Raw genomic sequence first — 21,490 nt, forward strand, 5'->3', positions numbered from 1 at the left:
GACCTCCCCAAACAATGTTGCAGGGTGGGTGTAGCAAGGGAGTCATAGGGTCATAAAACCTTTAAAAACAGAGGGAGGGTTGCAGGTTGGTTATAAACAACTTTTTGAAACAAAGACATGATTGACATTCCTGGAAGGTGCAGTACAGAACCATTTGTAGTTAAGGTAATAGGTGGGGCACAGCCCAGTCCTTGAGAAACAGAGGTTTAATCATAACAGGAATGGGCCTAGTTTGTCTTTACTGTAAGATGGCCTTTAAGTCTAAGATGGAGGCAGGCTGCTTCTTTACTAGCTACTGAAGAAAATACCCTGATATATACCCCTCTCCTCTCTATGTCCGCCTCCCAATCTGTCTTATCACTTTTGATCAGCGCAGGAGCAACTTTCCAGCCCACCCATAACCTCTCCCTGCCCCCTCCCCTCTGGCTAGCTGCCAGAGAGAGGTTTTGGGTTGCCCTGGGAAGGAGCTGGGCTGGGGAGCTTTGTTTCCTCTTTGGGCTCTGTGAAAACACAAAAGAGCCCACCTTTCTTCATAGAGCATTCACCTTGAGGACAGTGTCTGGGTGTAAGGCCTCTTAAATGTTCCCTCCGAAATTGGATTGTCATAGATGAGTTCCAGTAGCCATGATGGCGGATTACCTTTGAAAGATTTGATTTAGCCAGCAGATGCCGTGGAGATAGAAATCTCATCAGGGCAAAAGAAAGGCAGAAAAATGCACTCTGTGAAGCTGCCACACACATTGTGCAGCTTCCTGCTCCTGTTAGCTAGTGATTAATCTGTGTCCGGGGAAGAGGAAGAAAATCAGGGCAACCAGACACAGAGGAGACGACCTGAGTATCGGTGATGCGGACTTTGGTCCCAGCCTCCCCCAGCACTGCCGAACAGCCAGGTGACCCAGGGGTAGGGAGGCCCTGGCAGGGGGCCATACAGGCAGAAGGATAGCCATGAGTTCAAAGCCAGCCTGGGCTTCATAGTCTCAAAAAACAAAAAATAAAAAGCCAAATCGTCTGCTGTCACTCCTCAGCATCTTTTCAGAGGGACATTTAGAGAATTCTAACAGATCATCAAATTAAGAAGCCAATGTCCTGTTTCTAGAAATAGAATTGTAGAGCTGGGGATATAGTTCACCTGGTGGAGTGTTGCCTAGAGTCTTGGTTACTGCTCTATTGCTGTAAAGAGATGGCCAAGGCAACTTATAACAGAAAGCATTTAATTGTAGTTTGCTTACAGTTTCAGAGGGTCAGTTCATGATCATCATGGCGGGAAGCCTGGTGGCAGGCAGGCAGGCAGGCAGGCAGGCATGGTGCTGGAACAGTGGCTGAGAGCTTACATCCCAATTCACAGGCAGCAGGCAGAGAGAGAGAGAGAGCAAGCGTGGGCCTGGCATGAGCTTTTGAAACCTTAAAGCCCACTCTCAGTGACACACTTCCTCCGACAAGACTACACCTCCTAATCCTTTCAGAACAGTTCCACAACTAGGGACCAAGCATTCAAATCTATGAGCCAATGGGGGCCATTCTCCTTCAGGCCACCACATCTAGCACATAACCAAGCCCTGGATTCCATCCCCAACACCCAATCAACTAGGTGTACTGACTGGAATCTCAGTACCTCAGAAGTGGAGGCAGGAGAATTAAAAGATGAATTTCAACTTCATAGCAAGTTAAAGGCTAGCCTGGGCTACATGAATCCAGTGTCCAATTAAAAAAAAAAGAAAAGAAAAAGAATAGAGACTATAAGGGTGTGAGAAAGAAAGGGATGGGTGGGAGAGACAGTTCGGCAGTTACAGCAAATGCTGTACTTGTAGAGGACCTGAGTTTGGATCCCAGTACCTGCACATTTCTCATATTTCAGATCATGACTTTAGTTTGGAGGGACTTTACGCTTTTGTTTTAGTTTGAGGATTTGTTTGTGTGGCTCATATTTTGTTTGTTATGGTTTTTATTTTAAGATCTATTTATTTATTTACTCTATGTGCATTGGTGTTTTACCTGTATGCATGTCTGTGTGAGGGTGTCAGATTCCCTGGAACTGGAATTACAGATAGTGTGAGTTGCCATGTGGGTGCTGGGAATTGAACCTGGGTCCTCTGGAAGAGCAGCCTGTGCTCTTAACCGCTGAGCCATCTCTCCAGTCCCTGTTGTGAGATTTTGTTTGGAGATTGTTTTGGGGGGTGGTGGTACTGAATTGAACCTAAGGCCTCAAACATACTTGGCAGGTACTGAATTATATCCTTAGCCCTAAAATATAAACTTTGTATATAATTTACATATTTTATTTAATCTTAAATCATTAGCTATTTGGAGAAACAATGAATACCTCGATTACATTCCTCCTCCTCCTTTTTTTTTTGAGACTGTGTCTCACTATGTAGCACTGGTTAGCCTATAATTCACTATGTAGACCAGGCTGGGCTTGAACTCACAAGGATCCACCTGTCTCTGCCTACCAAGTGCTAGGATTAATGATGTACACCACCACACCTGGCATCTAAGATTCCTTCTTAAGGATAGTCCTAACACATTTAACTAGCACCTTCTTGTCAGAGGTGACACGAAGCACAGGATAAACATGGCCAGACTTTGGTTCAAACCCCAGCTCCATCATTTACCCACTTATCTGTGTGACCTTGGGCAGGTCCCAGAACCTCTGGGTACCACCTGTAAAATGGAGGCTCACATTCCTACCTCACAGGTTGGTGGAAGATAAGAAATATATGTGTGAGGTGCCTGCTGCTTTCATAGCCTGGTCACATATTATTTATTATTATTCAAATTGCTTCCATTTTCCACTGTTATAAATAATGCTTCAGGGAACATCTCTGTGCATAAATCTTCCTCCATAGCCATGACTGTTTCCTTAGGATAGATTCTTAGAAATGGAATTACAAGACCAAGGCGTCTGCATATATTTAGTCCCCTGATACATAACCTCGGATCGTCTGGAAACCTTTACCAGCATTTGAAAAGCTCGTCCGTGTTTTGATAGAGAGAAGGTAATATCCAATTGTTGTTTTGACTGGATGATTAATGAGACTAAACATTTTCTGAAGTGATTATTAGCTACTGGTACTTATTATTCCAGAACTGTCTGCTCTGGTCCACCCCCTCATTTTCTACAAGAACACTGGGGCCTCCTAGAAGAGAGCCTGACTGGCTGCTCACAGTTAGTCTGTTCATTAATTCGTTCATTTAAGCATGCCATGAGGTCAGCACTTCCCCTGTGCCAGGAACCCCACTGGGCCCTGAGAGGTGACCAGACAGACAAGAACTCTTCCCCAGAGAGCTGGAACCTAGTAGATAGACAGAAAACAAACAAGTCAACAGACAGAGAAAACAGTTCAACACAGGGTTGTAGCTCAGCTGACAGAGTGCTTGCCTAGCATACATGAATGGGTTCAAATTCCAGCACAGCATAAAACCAGCTGTGGTAACGGTACCCAGCTGTTACCCTATCACTGGAAAGGTAGAGGCGGGAGGATCAGGGTTGGGGGCTGTTGAGTAAAGTTGCTTGCCATCGAGCTTGATGGTCTGAGTTTTATTCCTGGGACTTACATGGTAGAAGGAAAGCTGACTCCCACAAGTTGACCTCTGACTTTTACACGTGTGCCGTGGCATCCCCATGCCCATGCACTTACACACAAAATAAATAAATAATGTAAAATATAAAGCTCAGGATAGTCCTCAGCTATAGCGCAAGTTTAAGGCTGTATGAGGACCTGTCTCAAAAAGAAAGTAATTAATAATTAAATACAGTAAAAGCAATGTGCATTCCTATGGGTGCAAACTGGACAGTGAGCTGGGACGGGGAGCCAACACCGACCCCGGAACACCAAGCTCCTGTCCTTGTGGGACTTAAAGGAACAAAGACTAGCATTGGCCAGCCACTGCAGGGCTTGCTTCCCAGATCGAATCTGAGCCAATTCAATGGCAGAGAGGAGGTGATTGGAGCAGCTGGTTTCCACTTACCCCCTGCTGTGCTAGCCTGGGCTGGCCCAGAAGCAAATGCCGAGTGTGAACCATGTGGGCATGTAGTGAAGAACGTGCTTGGCTAGTCTGCAGGAAGCCCTGGGCTGGTCTCTAGAACCACACAAAAGAGAGACTTAAAAGGAGCCATGTTGGGGTGGAGAGTGAGGCGTAGACAGGAGGCGGAGGGATGGGAAGGGCTGTAGGTCTGACTCTCCCCCCCCCCCCCCCCCGGGGAGAGCTCAAAGGAAGGGGAGAGAATCGGCTCACAGCTGAATTCTGAGAAAGTGTGGCAAGCGAAGGAGTCTTGAGGTCACAGGAGCCCATCAGAGGCCTCTCAGGAGTGGCCCACCTTAGCGTCTGCTGAGACCATCCTAGGGAAAATGCCCCAGCATGTGGACTCAGCAGATGGTGTCATGAGTCAGTTACACCCCTGCAGAGATCAGGCACTCAGCAGGACACCCCATTACTATATTTGGGGGCTCTTGATCAGGAATGGATATTGGCTGCTGGACCAGACCATGATCAGTCAAAGTCAAAGCTGGCCCACTCCACGGTCACGCTGCCACCAATGGCTCTTTCTGTAGCCTTCACAGATAAAAGAGGGAGAGCATCAGGAGGCCTAAGTGGCAGTTCCTATATATATATATATATATATATATATATATATATATATATATATATATATATTCAGTTGGTAGAGTCTTTGTCCAGTATGCAGGAGGCCTGGGTTTGATTCCAGCATTGCGTAAATAGGGCATGGTAACACATACTTGTCATCTTAGCCCTTAGGAGGTAGAGGCAGGAGTACCAGAGATTCAGCATCACCTTCAGTTATATAGGGAGTTCAAAGGCAGCCTGGGCTCCATGAGTCCCTGTCTCAAAGAAAAAAGGGGGGAAAAGTGCATGTTTGAGAATCAGAAGGCCTGGATTCTAATCCTCCTTGCTGAATGACTTAGGCAAGTTACTTAACTATGAGCCTGGTATGGCCGTGACATCTTCTCATAAACAAGGCATGACTAGCATAACCACAGGGGTCCTTTGCTCTTACTGCAGTGGGAAGGCTAGCCTTGGGGAGGGCGAGGAAGGGACACAGTTGCAACCCTGACTGGGATGTCCTCTTACCCCTTCTTTCCTCTGCTCAGCTGCCACCCGGTCACTGGAGCGTGTACCTGCCAACCAGGCTGGTCGGGCCACTTCTGCAATGAGTCCTGCCCTGCCGGCTACTATGGCAACGGTTGCCAGCTGCCCTGCACCTGCCAGAATGGCGCTGACTGCCACAGCATCACTGGGGGCTGCACTTGTGCCCCAGGCTTCATGGTAAGTCAGGAGAGGCCTCTCATAGGCTCCCTGGTCCCCAGTGGGCCAGCTCCCCATACCTTTGGCAATCTGGAGTGTGACCCTCTGTCCAGGAATGAGGGATAGGACTGTCTCTGTGTCACCTTCAGACATAGAGTGTGTCTGAGAGCCCTTGAAGCTGTTCTCTGAGGTTTATAACTGCAAGGGTAACAGAGTCTGTCCACTGTCCTTGACCCTGAAACTGTCTTCCTCTCCCTCCAGCTCTTCCCTGTCCTCCTGTGCATACATGTTCCACTTATTTATTTGTTTGTTTGTTTGTTTATTTATTTTAAAACAAAGCCTCACTGTATAGCCCCAACTGGCCTGGAACTCACTATGTAGACTGAGCTGGCCTCAACGTCACAGAGATCCACCCACCTCTGCTTTCTGAGTGCTGGGATAACAGGCGTGCACTATGAGGCTGGGCAATGTTAATTCTGTGTGTGGGTAGGGGGTGTTGTGTGTACGGGGGCGTTGTGCAGAGGATTGAACCTACAGCCTCCCACACGTGAGGCCAGCGCACTCACTGCCTCTGAGCTCCAGCCCCATTCTTTCTTTTACTCATGTTTCTATGTTACTGTTTGGACCCCTTAATGTTCATTTCAGATGGCTGCCTTAGCAGAGCAGGAACTGATAGATGCCCAGTTTCCCCAGCCCTTCCCTTCCTGCAGAATATTAGGATTTTCCCATGTTCACAGCCAGTGTTGCAGTGAGCATCTTCTTTCATGCGGCTCTCCACCCTGCCGTCCCATTGAATTATTTCCTTCGGGTGAATTCCCAGGTCAGCAGGCACAATATATTCACGGCTCTTGATGGATGTTGCCAGATCACTTTCCCAAAGGGTTATATAAATCTATGCTGTCGCGGGTTGTATATGCATGTGCCTTGTTCAGAACAGTTTTGGCTTTTTTTTTTTCTTCCCGTCTTGCTAATTATATAGGTAGAGAATGGCTCCTAAATGTTGCTCTCATTTGCATGTCTGATTACTAGGTAGAGAACGTTCCCCCTACGTGTTTGTTCACTGTATTTCCTCATCAATCATGTTGGTCTTTACAAGGTTTGATTTGGGGGAAGTTGACACTGGGGATGGGATATGCTCAGCTGCTCTGAAGACCCCCATACTCAGGTGTCCCCAGAGGTAATGTTCCATTGTGCTTTGAGAAGTATTTGTGGAGTTGAAACCTGTGACCAGGTCACACACATTCTGGCTGTCCTACCTACAATCATGTGACCTTGGACCCGCTCTCTTGGGTTCTGTTTATCCTCTGTGAAGGGGCTCTCACCTTTCTAGGTTACTTATGGTACAGAGAGGGATGCCTGGAGCCACCATAGATAGCGGTCTTGGTAAATTACAGGTTCAGATCCAGCATGTCTGCGGTGTGGCTGAGGCTTTATATGTCTGCTGAGTTCCCACAGGTTGTGGGTGCTGCTGGTCAGTGGTTCTCACTATGTAGGAACCAGATGCATAGCAGGGTTTTTTCTTCCTTCCTTCCTAAAGTTATTTGTTTTGAAGATAGTCTTATGTATTACAGGTTTTCTGGATTGCTATGTAGTAGGGATAACCTTGAACTTTGGATCCTCCTGCCTCTGTCTCCTCAGTGCTAGGATGACAGGCATGGACTAACAAACTTGGTTTACGCAATGCTCTAGATCAAACTCGGGTCCCCATTCAGTTCATGACAGGCAAGCACTTTACTGTCTCAGCTACCTTCTCCAAGAACAAGCTTTTCAGCCTTGACTGCAAGGTCATTGGCCTTGGAGGTGCTGGTGAGCCTGGCCTGGTTGAGGGCCGGCTGGCTGGCATGGTATAAATCCACTGATTCCTAAGCTCTTGTGACCATCATGGCGGTGGATCTTTTGAGAGCAAGTGCTCCTGGTCTGCAGAGCTAGGCTAAGACAAAATGCCATCGAGCTCCAACATGCTTCTTCCCAGAACAGATAAATCTGGGTGGACATGGACTCTGGGGTCTTTAAAGGGAAAGAAGTCTGTTGTCTGTCTCTTCTACATAGTCTCTCTCTTACTTGCCTGTATTGGCAAGAATTTTGGTCCATTACTATCTAAAAGAATGGAAGCACTAGAGGCTGGAGAGATGGTTCAGTGGTTAAGAGCACTGGCTGCTCTTCCAGTGGAACTGGGTTCAATTCCCAGCACAACCATATGTAGCTCCGTTTGCAGGGGATTCCATTCCCTGCTCATGTCTCCGAGGACACCAGACACACACAGATATAAATGCAGGCACAGGACCCATACATATTAAAAATAATAATAATGGTAGCATTCTAGGTTTAGAGTCGGGCAAATAGTTATTTGGGATTAAAGCTATCCCATCATCAAGAGGTCAGGCAGAGAAGCAATTGTAGCAGGCTGCTAGGAGGGACATTCTGTCCCTGTCCTAGTCTGGCTATTAAGGAAGGTCTATGACTTTGACATGGCTTCTCCTCTCAGGTCCCAGGCCCTTCCTATACAAGTGTACACAGGGGAGGAAGAACCCACTGATTCTGTTTTTAGATAGAACCTCATGTAGCCTAGGCTGGATTTAAACCCACTGTGAAGCTGAAGCTGCCCTTGAACTCCTGATCTTCCTACCTCCACCCACTTAGTGCTAGAACTACAGGTACATATCACCATTGATGTAGTGCTGGGGATTAAACTCAGGGTTTCATGCATGCTAGGCAAGCACTCTACCAACTGAACTATGTCCTCAGCCCTGAAGCCACAGATTTCTGAGATTGTTTACTATGCAGACTTCATGGGCACATTTGGTGCACCTAATTGGGGGCTGGCTGAGAGTCATCATGGTCTGGTGATGTGCATTGTCATGGATCTGGTCGTTCTCTCCCTTCTCTGTTCCCCTGTTGCCCCCTGTTGTCTGACTAATCACTGCTACTCAGAAAAGAAAATTGAGGTTCCAGGAGGGCTAGGGAAGGGAGCATTTGTCTGTCCATGTGCTCACTGCCCCCAGCCAGGGACCCACTGAAAGCTAGGCTGCTACCTCCTATCTAGAATGTAAATGACTTCCTGTCTTTGAACTTTGCGGGGCTTGGTGATCAGATCATCAGAATCCTCTCACTGTTGAGTCCGGCCTACCTGGCGCTCTAAGCTAAAACAGATTGTAAGCACGCTGTCCTGGTGAGACTCCATGAATTCCCACTCCTGCTCGGCCTCATTATATACCTGGAGAGGCTTTCCCGGGGCCTGGTGGTGCTGGACAGGGGCTGCTGGAGGTGATTACAAAGCAGTCCTTGTTCTCAATGGCCTGACTCGTTCCCAGGAGTCCAGGATCCAGGGGGAGATGCCACTCCTCCCTTGCCCCAGCTTCTGAATGATGTGACTTTCTGCAATTAGCCAGCTTGGTAATATGGGGGATGGGGCCATCAATCAGCAGAGCAGACTGAGCCCAGTCTCCCCTGGAGCATCCCACAGTCGGTAATAATTAGCAGTGCCTTTGTGTGTTCGTTGATTTGTGACTACATACCTGCCTGTTTGCTGAAAGATTTCATGACACGAGGAATTAATAAAGAGCTAATTTTAAAAGCTCATTTCTGGGCATTGGAGATTCATCCTAAACTCGGTAACCTTGGCCATTCTACTCCACACCTTCCTGGGCCTCAGTTTCCCTCTCCATGTAAGATGGGAGGAGACTATCAGCCTTGCCTGCTGCTGTGTTTGCATAGCCAGGCTGGTAATGGATGCATGCTAGACAAGTGCTCTACCAACTGAGCTATACCCCCAGCTCCCTTCCAAGGGCCCTTTAGAAGGATGTGAGGGCAGCTTTATGAATGCTGACCCTATAAGGGCTGGGAAGCTCTTGGGCTGCATGTAAACATGAATGGTGCTGATGGGTTAGTATAGAACTGCCCTTGGGAGCTCAGGGACTTCATAGTCTCCACCCTATGAGGCCATGGGACAGAGGTCAGGAACAGGCTTGGGCTGATGCTAATGACTCTTAACGATTGTCCCTTCATTCCTAAGACCCTGATGTTGAGGATGCCAAGGACTTGGGGTGTGGCAAGGCTCATCAGACACCCAGCCAGCCATCAAGGATCTTGTCCGATCGTAATGATAGTCAGCCTAGCGGAGAGCACTCACTGTGTTCCTGCTGCATGCATCATCTGCTTTATGTCTCATGAGAGCCCTGCAGACATATACTTCCACTTTCCTCGGCTTGCAAATGATCTGGAATTTAAACAGGGAAAGAAACTTGGCCAGGATTAGAAAGCCAGAAGTGAAGTGGCAGGAGCTACTACATGCTCGAATGGTAATGAGTTTGGGTAGATGAGACACTCCAGAACAACACAGACCAGAGTTCAAATTCCAGGTTTCCGCTACTGCCTCTGCCTATGGCGAGTCTTGTATCCTGCTTAAGCCTGACTGTCCTCATCTGTGACAAGGGACTTTGTGGTGAGAGTAGGGAGCTTCCTACATAAGTTTACAGATCAGGGCCTGAACCACAATAGGTACCTGCTCAGATGCCAAGCTATGAGGGTTGAGAGAGTAGATGCTGTTTTTCTCAAATCCAGCACATGTGTGATACCTAGAGGGTATCGGGGTGAGCTGTACCCAGGCATCCCAGGTGAGGCAGATTCATAAGCATACATCTGCTAATCTAGGCAGGCCTACATCAGCACCTGTGGGCCATTCTGACTTGTCCCTCAGGAGGTCCTGTGAAATGCCACTGTCGTCATGTGGAGAGACAGGAATAAGACTGTGGGTAGAAGAGAGGGTCGTTTTCTGTGTTAGCTTAGCCTTGGCAAAAGGATCACTCAGAGCATCCATTGGGGAGGGGCATGAGGCCTTCCTGCTGCGGGAAAAACAGTTACTGGCCTAGAAGGCAAGAACCAAGTTATATTTTGGGTTCTGCTCATGTTTTAGGTTCTATTTCTCCTTTGAAAAAACATGGGAATGAAATTCTCTGCCCAAAGGAAACTCAGGGGATCAGGAGTGCTTCAGATTGGGTTAGACAGGGTTTCAGCACCTCGGACAGTGCCATGCATCTCCACTAGCTCCTCTACCAGACAAAAACAGCTCCAGCCTGGGGAGAATGTCATGTTAAAGTCCTGGGGTACCTGCAGCCCTGTCCTGGCAGTGTCTCTGAGAGGAGGGGAGGAGCTTTCTTCCCCAGTACCCTGGCTAGAGAAATAGCTCAACTGTAGGTGAGGGGGCAGGCCATGAGGAACCATTCACCCTTCTGCAGGCCGGGTGCATTTTAAGCCTTCTCTGTGACTCTTCATTGCCACCAAAGGAAATCTACACCGCTGCCTTCTGTCACTCTGCAGTCTCATTTCATCCGCTACGTGACCACACATGACTCGCTCTGCCCAAACCTGTCTCTTTTCCTTCTTCCTTGATGCACCCTGTCTTTATTGCATCTATGAACATCCTGTCCAGTTTTCCAGATGGCCTCTTCATGAAACTTTCCATGGACGCTCCTCTCGGGAGGATTCACACTCACACCCCTTCTATGTTCAAAGCCCATGGCTCCCGCTCAGGCTGCCTCCCTGAGGACAAGGGCCTGTCTCCCCTAACCTCATAGCTCCTAACCACCACCAACCATGCCTGCCACATGAACCGTTTGCTTGGCGAAGTCTATTTAATGAATGGAATCCTTGGGAATAGCAGGACCATTAATGTAGAAGTTTCCAGACTGACGTCTATAGAAAGGGGGATTTGGGTCGCTTGCTGGTGAGGTTGGGACTTGAATCTTCCCCCACCCCCATGAGCCTCTCTGAGGTTTGTTTATTTTTATTACATGTATTTATTTATTTTGTGGGATGCATGCAGATGTATCTTGCAAGAATCAGTTCTCTCCTTCTACCATATGGGTTCCAGGTATTGAACTCAGGTTATCAGATGTGGTAGCAACCACCCTTATACCCTTACTGCCTGAACTATCTAGTCAAATCCCTTTCTCAGGTTTAAAGAGGAAGCAGAAGGCGTTATCCTGCAGCACCACCTCTGAGTTCCTGGCGCAAAGGTGTACCTTAGACAACTCACCTTACACAGTGTAGAGGTTACAGAGACTTGGAACCAGACACCCTGCCTTTAGATTCCAGCATCACTGCTTTTTATAGCTGTGTGACCTCAGACAGGATACCATCTCTCTGTGCCTGTTTTATGATACGTGAAAAGGAAATGACCATAAATCCTGATGATTAGTATGCTGATCAAGCTAATTGGCGTATGCAAAGAGTGTATTAGTCATCTCTCAACAAGTGTCAGCCCTAACAGCCATGCTTAAAAGGTTGACGCCGCTGATGCCCACCTGAAGAGGCCTGAGAGCCTGTCTGAGATGCAGATGCAGATGGGATGAGAAGAAGGGAACCCTTAACTGCAGCTTCCTCCAGGGTGGAAGCTGTAGGGCAGCTATATCCTCAGAAAGGACAATATGCTTTCTCAGCACAGAGGGAAACGCGTCTGATTTCACAGCCGTGCGCATGTCTCTGCTGCCCACCCCACCTCTCTTTTATTAAGGCACTGCCTGATGGAGCTTCCTGCACACTTGGGTCTAGAACTAATTGCTGTTCCGACAGTGCCTGCGGGGAGCAGGCTGGAAGGTCACAGCCGGGCTGCAATGCCTTGATTTCCCAGTCCCTTCCTGCAGCCTCCTCCCTGCATGGAGCCTTCGGGGGCCAGCAGATAAGGGGTCTTTCTGACCATTCCTCAGGCTGATGCCTTCTTTTAGTTCTGGTTATAATGGGGACCAAAAGCTCAGCAGGCAGGGCAGAAGGGCCCAGTGTCCCCTCCCGCAGGACTCGGGGCCCATATTTCTCCCTAGGATGACAGCATTTCTATTACCTTAAAGGGCTCATCTATTCATGCTGCAATTTTTTGAAGCCCTGTCTGCCATTATTGAGCCCTGCATGCTGGCGAGGGGAGCGGGCACTCCATCACCCAAATGAACCAACTCCTTCCCACATTTTTCTCAGCTTTCTCCTCTCTGTCCATAGGTCATATGCAAAGCTCAGCTGCTTGGGCTAGGGAAGGCAGGAGGGGGCGAGAGTTACAGATCAGTGGGGCAGCAATTGAATTTTCTCCACACAAGGTTTCTGGGTGTCCTTTCAAGACATCCCTCTTCGGCTTCCCTCAGCAGGCTGGATGCATAGAGCCTTCTGTGTGGCTCCTGAGCTGGAACTTTGGTGTGAGGGCAGGTGTGGCCAGCAGAGAGTACAGGATGGTAATGACAGCCGGGTGACACACACACAGCACACCTGTTCGTTTCCTGTTTTAATTAATTGTTTCATTGCTCATCAGACCCTGTTCCATCAACTCTAATCCTAAGAGCAGAAAAGCAGCTTCTCATTCCCTGCCCTGCCCCCATCACGGACTACTGTCTCGATTATTGTCATAAAAGATTTTTCCTGATGCAGTACTAGGCATACAAATTCACCCTCTAGCTGCCATGGCTGTGTGAGCAAGACTGTGCAAAGCTTTTAAAATTACCAAAAATATGAACACACACACACACACACACACACACACACACACACACACACACAGCAATTCTCAAACTCTAGGACTGCTGCCACCTGCTATGTGGCCTTAGTAGAGTTACTTGAGTGTCTCTAGGCTCGGATTTTTTCTTTTTTATTTATCATTATTCTTGGAGGGGGGCATGTGCATACCACAGTGTGTGTGTGTGTGTGTGTGTGTGTGTGTGTGTGTGTGTGTGTGTGTAGGATAACTTTCAGGAGATGGTTCTCTCCTTCCACTGAGGGTTCCCGGTCACAGGGTTGCATGGCAAGCGTCTGTACCATTTGCTGGCTTTTTTTAAATTCAATTTTTCATCTATGAGATGGGGCTGAGCACACAGCTCAGTCGGTAAAGTACTTACTTACCTACCATGCACAAAGCCCTGGGTTCGATTCCTAGCACCACACACACCTGGCAAGGCGACACATGCTTGTAATCTCAGCACTTAGAAGGTGAAGGCAGGAGGATCAGAAGTTCAGTCATCCTCAGCCACATAGAAAGTTCAAAGTTAGGCTGGGCTATAAACAATAACAATCCATATGTAACACAGGGAACATTGCTATTCTGTTCTAACGTGATTCTTAGGACTGGATAGTATAAAATGTATGCAGTGCTTAGAACAAAACCTGGCATGTAGTAGATGTTCAATGAATGCTTGTTAAAATGCATCATGGGACTCTGCAGGGTTTAAGTAAAAGGGCCTGAACACAGGCAAGGACTTGTGATCAGATGGGTTTGTGCTGGAAGCCCTGTCTGTCCCTCAGCATCTGCAGCCATGTGCTCAGCCTTAGAGCCCCAGATTCCTCTCTGAACAATGGGTTAAGAAGGACAGCCATGCAGGCACAAGGACACAGAGTGAGTGGCAGCCCAGAGCTTGTCGAGGGGATCTGGGAATTCTCTCTCAAGAGCAGAGCCAGAAGGACAGGCTGCACTTCTACAGTTACCCCCACCTCCATTCTGTGGGGGAAGAAACTGAGGTCAGAGAGGGAGAGGGACTCGACTCTGGTCACATTGCGAAACGCGGCAGAGCTAGGGTGGAGCGGAGGTGAGAACTCCAGCCAATGCTCTTGCCTCTTTCACCTGCCTGTCTCGAGCTTGTTTTCCCCTGGGCAGGAGGGATAGTGGTGAAGACACCGGGTGGTGTGTACAAGGAAGTTAAATCATGTTGGCAATTAATCCACAGAGCAAAGGAGGGAGAATTGGCTTTGTGTCACCGAGGCTCAGGCTAGCTTCCCCCTCTGGGACTCTGTGGTTTGCGGCCTCATTAGGGGAAACTGCTGAGTCTTCTCTTCCTATTCCACACCACCCTTTTCCTGTGGAGCTCCAGCTGCCCTTCTCGGTGCCCTCATCACTCCAGTGGTGGCCCGGTGCTGGCTCTGCAGGCAGCTAGAGGTGTCAGGGTAGGTCCCAGGCACGCATGCTTCCAACATACCCAAATTTCTTTTTGCCTAAGTCACTTTGTATAGATGAGACTCTTGCTGGCCAGGATCCAAGACCTGGGTCTGAGCCTCAGATTCTTGAGGGTGGACAGTCTGAAATGCATGACTGGGGTGAGGAGGGGCGTGCACCATGAGTGCCGAGCACAGCCAACCCAGTACTGTATTCCTCTCACTCGACACAAACCTTCAGATGGGGGTTGCGAGGACCCCCACCTTGCAGAAGAGACTGATGTTCAGGGAGGCAAAGTGACCTTCCCCAGTACATGGTAGCTGAGTTTGACACTGTTTGAACCCAGAACCTGCTTTAGCCTTGAGTCCACAGTGTCTGAAGAAGAGAGGGCTGTAATGAAGAGTTCTGATTGGCTAGAGACCTTCCTAAGCCATTAACAGGGAGAAGGACAAGGGACAGCTTGATGTCTCAGTTGGAGCGAAGTGGCCTCCCACCTCTTTCTTCCTCGGGAGGTAGGGCAGGTGCCACTGAATCTCCCAGATGGGAAAACCGACTTGCAGAGTACACCTGTCCAAGACCACATAACTGTGGGTACATGGAGGGTGAGGGGCTAGGACCCTGGGCTCGGGGCTCCACAGCCAGGCTCCCCTCCAGCCAGTGCCAAGCACAGGACCAGCCCAGAGTCTAGTTGGGCTCCAGCCCCGGTTCTGTGCCCATCCACTATTAGATTTGGCTCAAGTCACTTCATTCTTCTGTGTCTTACCTTCATCTCCTACAAATCTTGAGGCTGGTGTGATGCTCAGAGGTGACAGTGATTAGGAAGGATGGGGACGCACAGGGAAGGAGGAGGAACACAGGGTGCTGGCTGAACCCACCGGGTCTGTGGTATGTGACACAGAAGAACCAGTTGTGACTGCGGACTCCCATCTCCAGCCCCAACCCAACCCCACAGCCCTGCCCCAAGCCTTCTCTCCAGTAATCCCATTTCTTCTCACTAGTAATCCCATTTGTAAGAGGAATGATACACCGCAGGAGGGGAAGAGGTTCCTGCCAGAGGTTTGGTTATGCCTGGAAAATGAGAGATGTTACAGAAAAAGGCAATGAATAAATAAGAAAATGGAGGGTGCAACAACCTGGTTCGGGAGGAGGTACACTGGAGTCCAAGCACTCAAGAGGCTGAGGCAGGAGGATTGCAGGAAGGTTCAAGGCCAGCCTGGGATACAAAGTGAGACCCTATTTGGTAAAACAAAGTTCTAAGGGAGGGGGGTGTAATTCCCTGAACCCAGCCCAGGAAAGGTATCCGGGGGCCTCCCAGACCATCAGGCCCTGGGACACAGGTGAGCAGGGGTGTGGGAAAAGTGAGGGACAGTGTGAGCTCAAGTGTCCGGGCCCTAAGGCCTGGGCGGGGACCTGAGCTTAATGCTCAGGCAAAAAAGAGCCACAGCAGCCTAGAGCAGGGGTATGGCAACATGGAGCTGACCTTGACCTCATTCCTACAGGCAAGGAGGTAATGACAGTGTAGCCCCAGCATACAGTGGGTGCTGGATAAGTGTCACATGCAGTAGGCACTCAATCGATGCTGGGCCCATTGCCCTCCACCTGTCTTCAGCTGGACAGAGTAGACTATGCCCCTCTCTGCTGGGTGGCTGAGGCAGGGTCCTCTTTGAGCCCCCTTCGCTCATGACCATGGGGTTGGTGGGCAGTGAGGCAAGTAGTCTGCAAACTTGAGGCAGTGTAGGGAAACTCGGCCCTTTCCTTGCATCCACACGGGTGAGTGCGTCGTAGGGACCCAAGGAGAATGAGACCGGACACTGGGCAAATCAGGCACCGCTGGGCTGGAGACTGAGGTGCAGCCATCCTCCTCACGGCCTTCCATACTGAACGCTCCCAGCCCTTGTCGCCGGTGTTCCCATCACCCTCTGCAGACAGAGAAACAGCTTGGACAGGTCCCACCAGGCTCAGAAGTATCTTTCTCCACCCTAGCCTCCTTGGGCTTGATGCCCAGACCTGCACCCCAGCTCCCTCACAGATCAGCACCTCTCTGTGTTTGTGGCCTGAAACCACACCCAGATCCCTACAACAGGTCAAGCCCAGACACCTGACATATGACATATGACAGCTTAGCGCATAGTCCCAGCACCTGCAGAGAACACAGTTCACGGGCCACATACCAGTTGTTCCCACTTCTGCATGAACCAGGACCCTGAAACAGTAGGCTTAGATTGTATCCCTAGCTTTCTCCCAACCTCAGATGATATATATGCTTATCTGAGGCATGGAGTGCATACAGCACATGTGTATTAGTCCTGTATGAGTCCAATAACTGACAGTTATTGGCAGTATAAATGCACTGACACACACACACACACTTTTACTAAAAACAGTCCTCAGAGTATCTGCAAGGAGAGGAATAGCCAGCCATGCCCCTCCCATGCTAGCCTCTCTTCATCCCTGCTTCCTTCACAGTCCACCCACACCCATTCTCAGTACCTAGAAAGGTCTCCCAATACCCAGTAGGGCCATTCTCAGACATTTAGAGACAAGTCTTTTTGCTATCTAAAAATGCCAAAGGTGTGTTGTTGTTTTTGTTTGAGACAGGGTCTCAAGTAGTCCAGGCTGGCTTTGAACTCATTATGTAGCTAAGGATAACTTGGAAGTCCCGATTCTCTTGTCTCTACCTGCCACATGCTGGGATTACAGGTACGTGCCACCATGCTCAGTTTAGGTGGTACTGGTACTGGGTATATGTTATGCATGCTAGGCAAGCACTCTACCAACTGGACTACATGCCTTGCTCTGAAATGCCAGTGTTTGAGATAAACCACTAATGATAAAAGCTTGGAGGATGGTTATGGCTGCTTACAATCAGTGTTTGCCCAGGAAGACTCAGGCCCAGCCTTGCAGGGAAGCCTCCCTCTGGCCCAGATGACCTGCAATTGATGCTGAAATGGACCTTCTGTAGCTAGAAGCAGCCCCCGCCCCTCAGGTGGTAAGCACAGGACAAGAGCCCAGGACAGGGCTCAGCCAGGGAGCAGGGAGAGGGAGAAGCCAGGAATGCGGAGCAAGCTACTGCATAAAGCCCTCCCACTCAAGCAAGGGCCAGGGAGGTGGGATAGAGATGCTGAAGGCACCCCGAGTCAGCAGCACCATCAGCACCAGTAACCATTAGCACGGGAGCACTCCCTGCTCTTGTGTCTGACACATACCAGTGGTTTAGAAAGTATTTTCTGGCTGAGACTATACCTCAGTTGACAGAACGCTTGCCTAGCATGCATAAAGCCCTCAGTTCCATCCCCAGCACCACAGAAACTGAAGGCAGGAGAGTCAGAAATTCAAGGCTAGCCTGAACTACAGAGAGAGTTGGAAGACAGCCTGGACTACAGGAGACACTGACTTAACCCGCCCCCCACCAATATCTTAAATGTCTGTATTAAGTCAGTGTATACGAACTGACCACAGGCTTCAGCTGAGGCACTGGGCTGGAGTGAGGTTAGCAGGACCAAGCGATTCTACTCAGCCTTCACCCTCACGTTCCTACTAGCTAGTGAGAGATCACTGGAGTTCTAAATGATAATTCCATTGCCACTGTAGTGAGTGCCACAGGAAAGGGGCCTTGTCTGCAAGGGAGAAGGAGCAGCGGATTAAAGGACATGGGAGCTGAAAGGGACTGTAGGTCAAGTCTGTCCCGACGGTCAGCAGGACCCAGGACTCAGCTGAATGGGTGGGCTGAATGGACGGATGGTGGATGAGGCCAAGCGCTTTGGCTTCACTGCAACCCATGAACCCTGCCTGAAAGTCCAGGGTCTGTCTGGAATTATCTCATCTCCTCCTCCAGCAAAAATTCACGTGGATAAATGCCAGGTAGGCATGACAGCCCTCCTGTGATTCCGTCCCCAGAGGAAGCTGGCTAGCAAAAAAGACCAGCTGTATCTGTGAGCTCCGGGTTTGAGAGAGACCCTGTCTCTGTGCATAATGTGGAAGAGTGATAGGAGATGATTCCTGACAACCTCTGGCTTCCACATGGCTGTGCACATACATGCATGCACCACACACATGCATGCAAAAGACATGCGTGCACACATATACATCACACACACACATGAAAAATGGAAAAAGAAAAAGTCCATGTGGGCCAGGGCAGTTTCTCTGGTTGCTGTTTCCTGGGGCCCCTCTGCTGAGCTCTGATAGGCAAGTGGGTGTACAAGCCTCCTTAGCCTGCTTGTAAAGAATCCAGTCCCATCCCATTTATACTGCCTCCCACCCACTGAGTGTATTTAAGGGGACCCAGAGATGAACTTTCACAATTTCCTCCTTCATATTAGGGAGGAGCAAACCCCTTCCATCCTCTCTCTCCTTCGATGCCCAAAAACACTCATTAACCTCTTGACCATTTCGAGGAGAAGGGATTTTGGGCATAAGAGGCCCAGCTGTTGATTAATTTTCCCAAAAAGAGCCAAACTACAAAGCAGCATATTGCGAGGGAGAGAAAAGTCAATCAGCAGCATTTGAATCACATTTCATAGAACATAAGTCATTAGGCACCAGGGTTAGCACCAACACTGCTCGGCTGACTCGTACAGGGAGGGAGGCAGAAGCAGAGGCTTCGTTCTTTCGGGGGCAGCAATGAGGTTTCCACGCCACCAGCAGCTCTCTTAGATGGGGTTCAGGATGTTAAGAGTCCATTCTGCATCTCTAATAATGCAGAGAGAGGAGGAAGGAGAGGAGGAAGGAGAGGAGGAAGTCCACAGCCTCCTTTCACAGCAGAATGAAGAGGCCTGGTGGAGTCCTGGTGAGCAGCCCGCTGTGGGAGCCAGGGACAAGATCCTGTAGGTTAGAGGCTTCTCCTTCCCGGAAGTGCTTGTGCGTTAAAGAGACAGAACAGCAAAACACATGGGCACCAGTGTTCTGGGTCAAGACATGGGCACATCCTTTGATGCCCTATGGTGGTAAATGCACTGTGTAAACAGTCACCTAGCAGGGGCAGCCTTGTACTGTCACCCACAGAGACGTGAGTGAGGAGTTCTCCCAGAGACCTCCACTCCAGGGAGCTTGAGATTCTTGACCATAGCAGAGAATTTCAGGGCCAGTCAGTGTTAGGTGGGGATGGAACTTATTTTTTGAAAGAGATTTAGTGTAGATTAAGCATGTACACAAAAGGGGAGTGAGACAAAGGACCATTATGGAGTAGTCAGGGTCAGAGTGTGGGCCCCCATAGTTCAAGTAGCTAGTCCCTGTCACCTATCCTCAATGGGCCAATTAAACAGATGTTAATGAAAATCAGAAAAGGAGGTGTAATCATTGGGGTCATATGGCCAAAAGAAGCCCAGTGACACCCTGTTCTCACCACCTTGTCTATCCTGGGGTTTTGACATGAGGTTCACATTAGACAGCTAGAGGCATACATAACTAAGCAGTCGTGGTCAAGGTATGGGGTCCCCCATCATCGTCTGGGCTCCAGCCTCTCCCACAGGCAGTTGCACCGTCAGAGCTGTGTGAGATTTCCTCTTGGGAGACAAGGAGACCAGGCCTCAGCCTTTCCCTTCTCTCAGCATGAGATTCCTGGGGAAATTCCAATTGCCCATTAACAAAATTCCATCAACACACAGTCTGATGGCCAAAGGGAGGACACGCGTGTCTCTTTAAAATACCATCATTCCTGCCAGGATGGCTACAAGACCCAAGAGGACAGTGCACACTCACGTGTGGGGCCACAGTTCTCGGAAAGTGTTCTGTAATTCATTTTTATTCATTATTGCTGTTGTGTATGTAGGCGTGCAGTTGCACACATATCGCAGCGCATGTGTGGAGGTCAGAGGACAACTCTGTAGAGTCGCTTCTCTCCTTGCACACTCACATGGGGTCCAGGATCAAACTCAGCTGGGTTTGCATAGTGAGAGCTTTTAGCTGCTCAGACATCCCCTGGGTGTGGGTTTCTTAAGAGGAAGCTCCCCTCAGCATCTTTTAGTCATATATATGGTTTGGGTGACTTCTGAAGTGCCATTGTTCAAAAGGTCTCGAGACATTGGAGATTGGTGGTGGTGGTGGTGGTGGTGGTGGTGGTGGTGGTGGTGGTGGTGGTGGTGGTGGTGGTTAGTTGGGTTTTGTTCTTCAATGGACGAGACCATAGAGTTCTCCTAAAGAGTGCTAGACAGGATGCAGGCCAATAATACAAAAACACGGGCCAAAGGATGGAAGGAGCTGGTATTATACTAGGTCACAAGGATGTTAAGACATGCTTTCACCATAAATGAGGTGGTCTCGCTTGTGAGATTTAGAAAGTTTCAGTGTTTGTCAGTCTGCTTTGGAGAACTGCATGGTTATTTCTAACTCGCTATATATTACAGAAGACAAATTTTGTATGGCCAGCAGGAAAGTAGAGGTGACGAAAACATGGGTCTCTTCTGTCATTCTCTTGGGCTTTCTTTCTCCTACTTATTCAAAGGATAATTAATTAGGTGTTGATGGATACAGTCCATCACGGTGGGAAAGGCACGGCAGCCAGAGCGTGAGGCTGGCTTGGCAGTCAGGAAGCAGATGGACCACACTGTGTCCACAACAGGGACATGACAGGCTTCCAGCTCAAAGATCCTGCTGCAGCCCTCAAGTGTGGCTTATACCATGGGAGCATCCTTATTTGAAATGTCCGTGTAGAAGGAAGGGTATGCAGGTGCGTGTAAAGGAGACTGTACAATGCCTGTGTGGAGGGAAAACTATAAAATGTCCGTGTAGAAGGAAGACTCTGTGTAGGGCATCTTCACAGCAAGTTTTGTAACTTGTGATGGACCTCTTGACTCTCAGCTGGTGAGAAACTTCAAACAGACTGAGATGAGGTGCCCCATCCTTCTTCACGGGCCCTTACTGTTTCCTCCTTCCTCCTTTCTTCCTTTTAAGAGCTTGCTGTATAGGCCAGACTGGCGTCAAATCTGCAATTGTTCTTCAGTGAAGGAGGCCAGAGATTTTTTTTTTTTTCCTGAGGAGTCCTGGTCAGGATTAAAGGCTGATAATATAAAAACATAGGCAGAGGCTGGGCCCCAGATCATTCTGTGACCCTGGAGCTCTCCATTGGCCCCACAGCAAACATTCATAGAATTGCGGGCCTGAGCAAGAAGCATGGGGACAGAGCCCAGGCTGTCTGGTTCTGCCCACAGTGGAAGCCAGTGTGTACCCACAGTCCGCCTGGGTCAATATACATGTATCCAGGGTCATGTCTTGGCAGAGTTCCAAACACTGACGGTTTAGTCTAGCCTTGAATATAATCAAACTGATTCTTCAAAGTAGAAAAACAGATCCACCAGAGGCAAATAACACAGAAGTAAACTGCTACAC

At 49.1% G+C, this 21,490-nt stretch overlaps 1 protein-coding gene across 19 annotated transcripts in view; it reads left to right on the forward strand.

The window, feature by feature from the left end:
* The window catches only part of Megf11 (multiple EGF like domains 11), a 214,805-nt gene that overhangs the window by 160,186 nt on the left and 33,129 nt on the right, over positions 1-21,490 (forward strand). For all 19 annotated transcript variants that reach the window (XM_059266952.1, XM_059266953.1, XM_059266957.1 and 16 more), the window contains one exon: positions 5,112-5,286. In XM_059266952.1, the coding sequence (XP_059122935.1) occupies positions 5,112-5,286 (175 nt within the window). The remainder of the gene's footprint in view (positions 1-5,111; positions 5,287-21,490) is intronic.

This window comes from Peromyscus eremicus, chromosome 7, assembly GCF_949786415.1.
Source record: "Peromyscus eremicus chromosome 7, PerEre_H2_v1, whole genome shotgun sequence".
Classification (NCBI taxonomy): Eukaryota; Metazoa; Chordata; class Mammalia; order Rodentia; family Cricetidae; genus Peromyscus; species Peromyscus eremicus.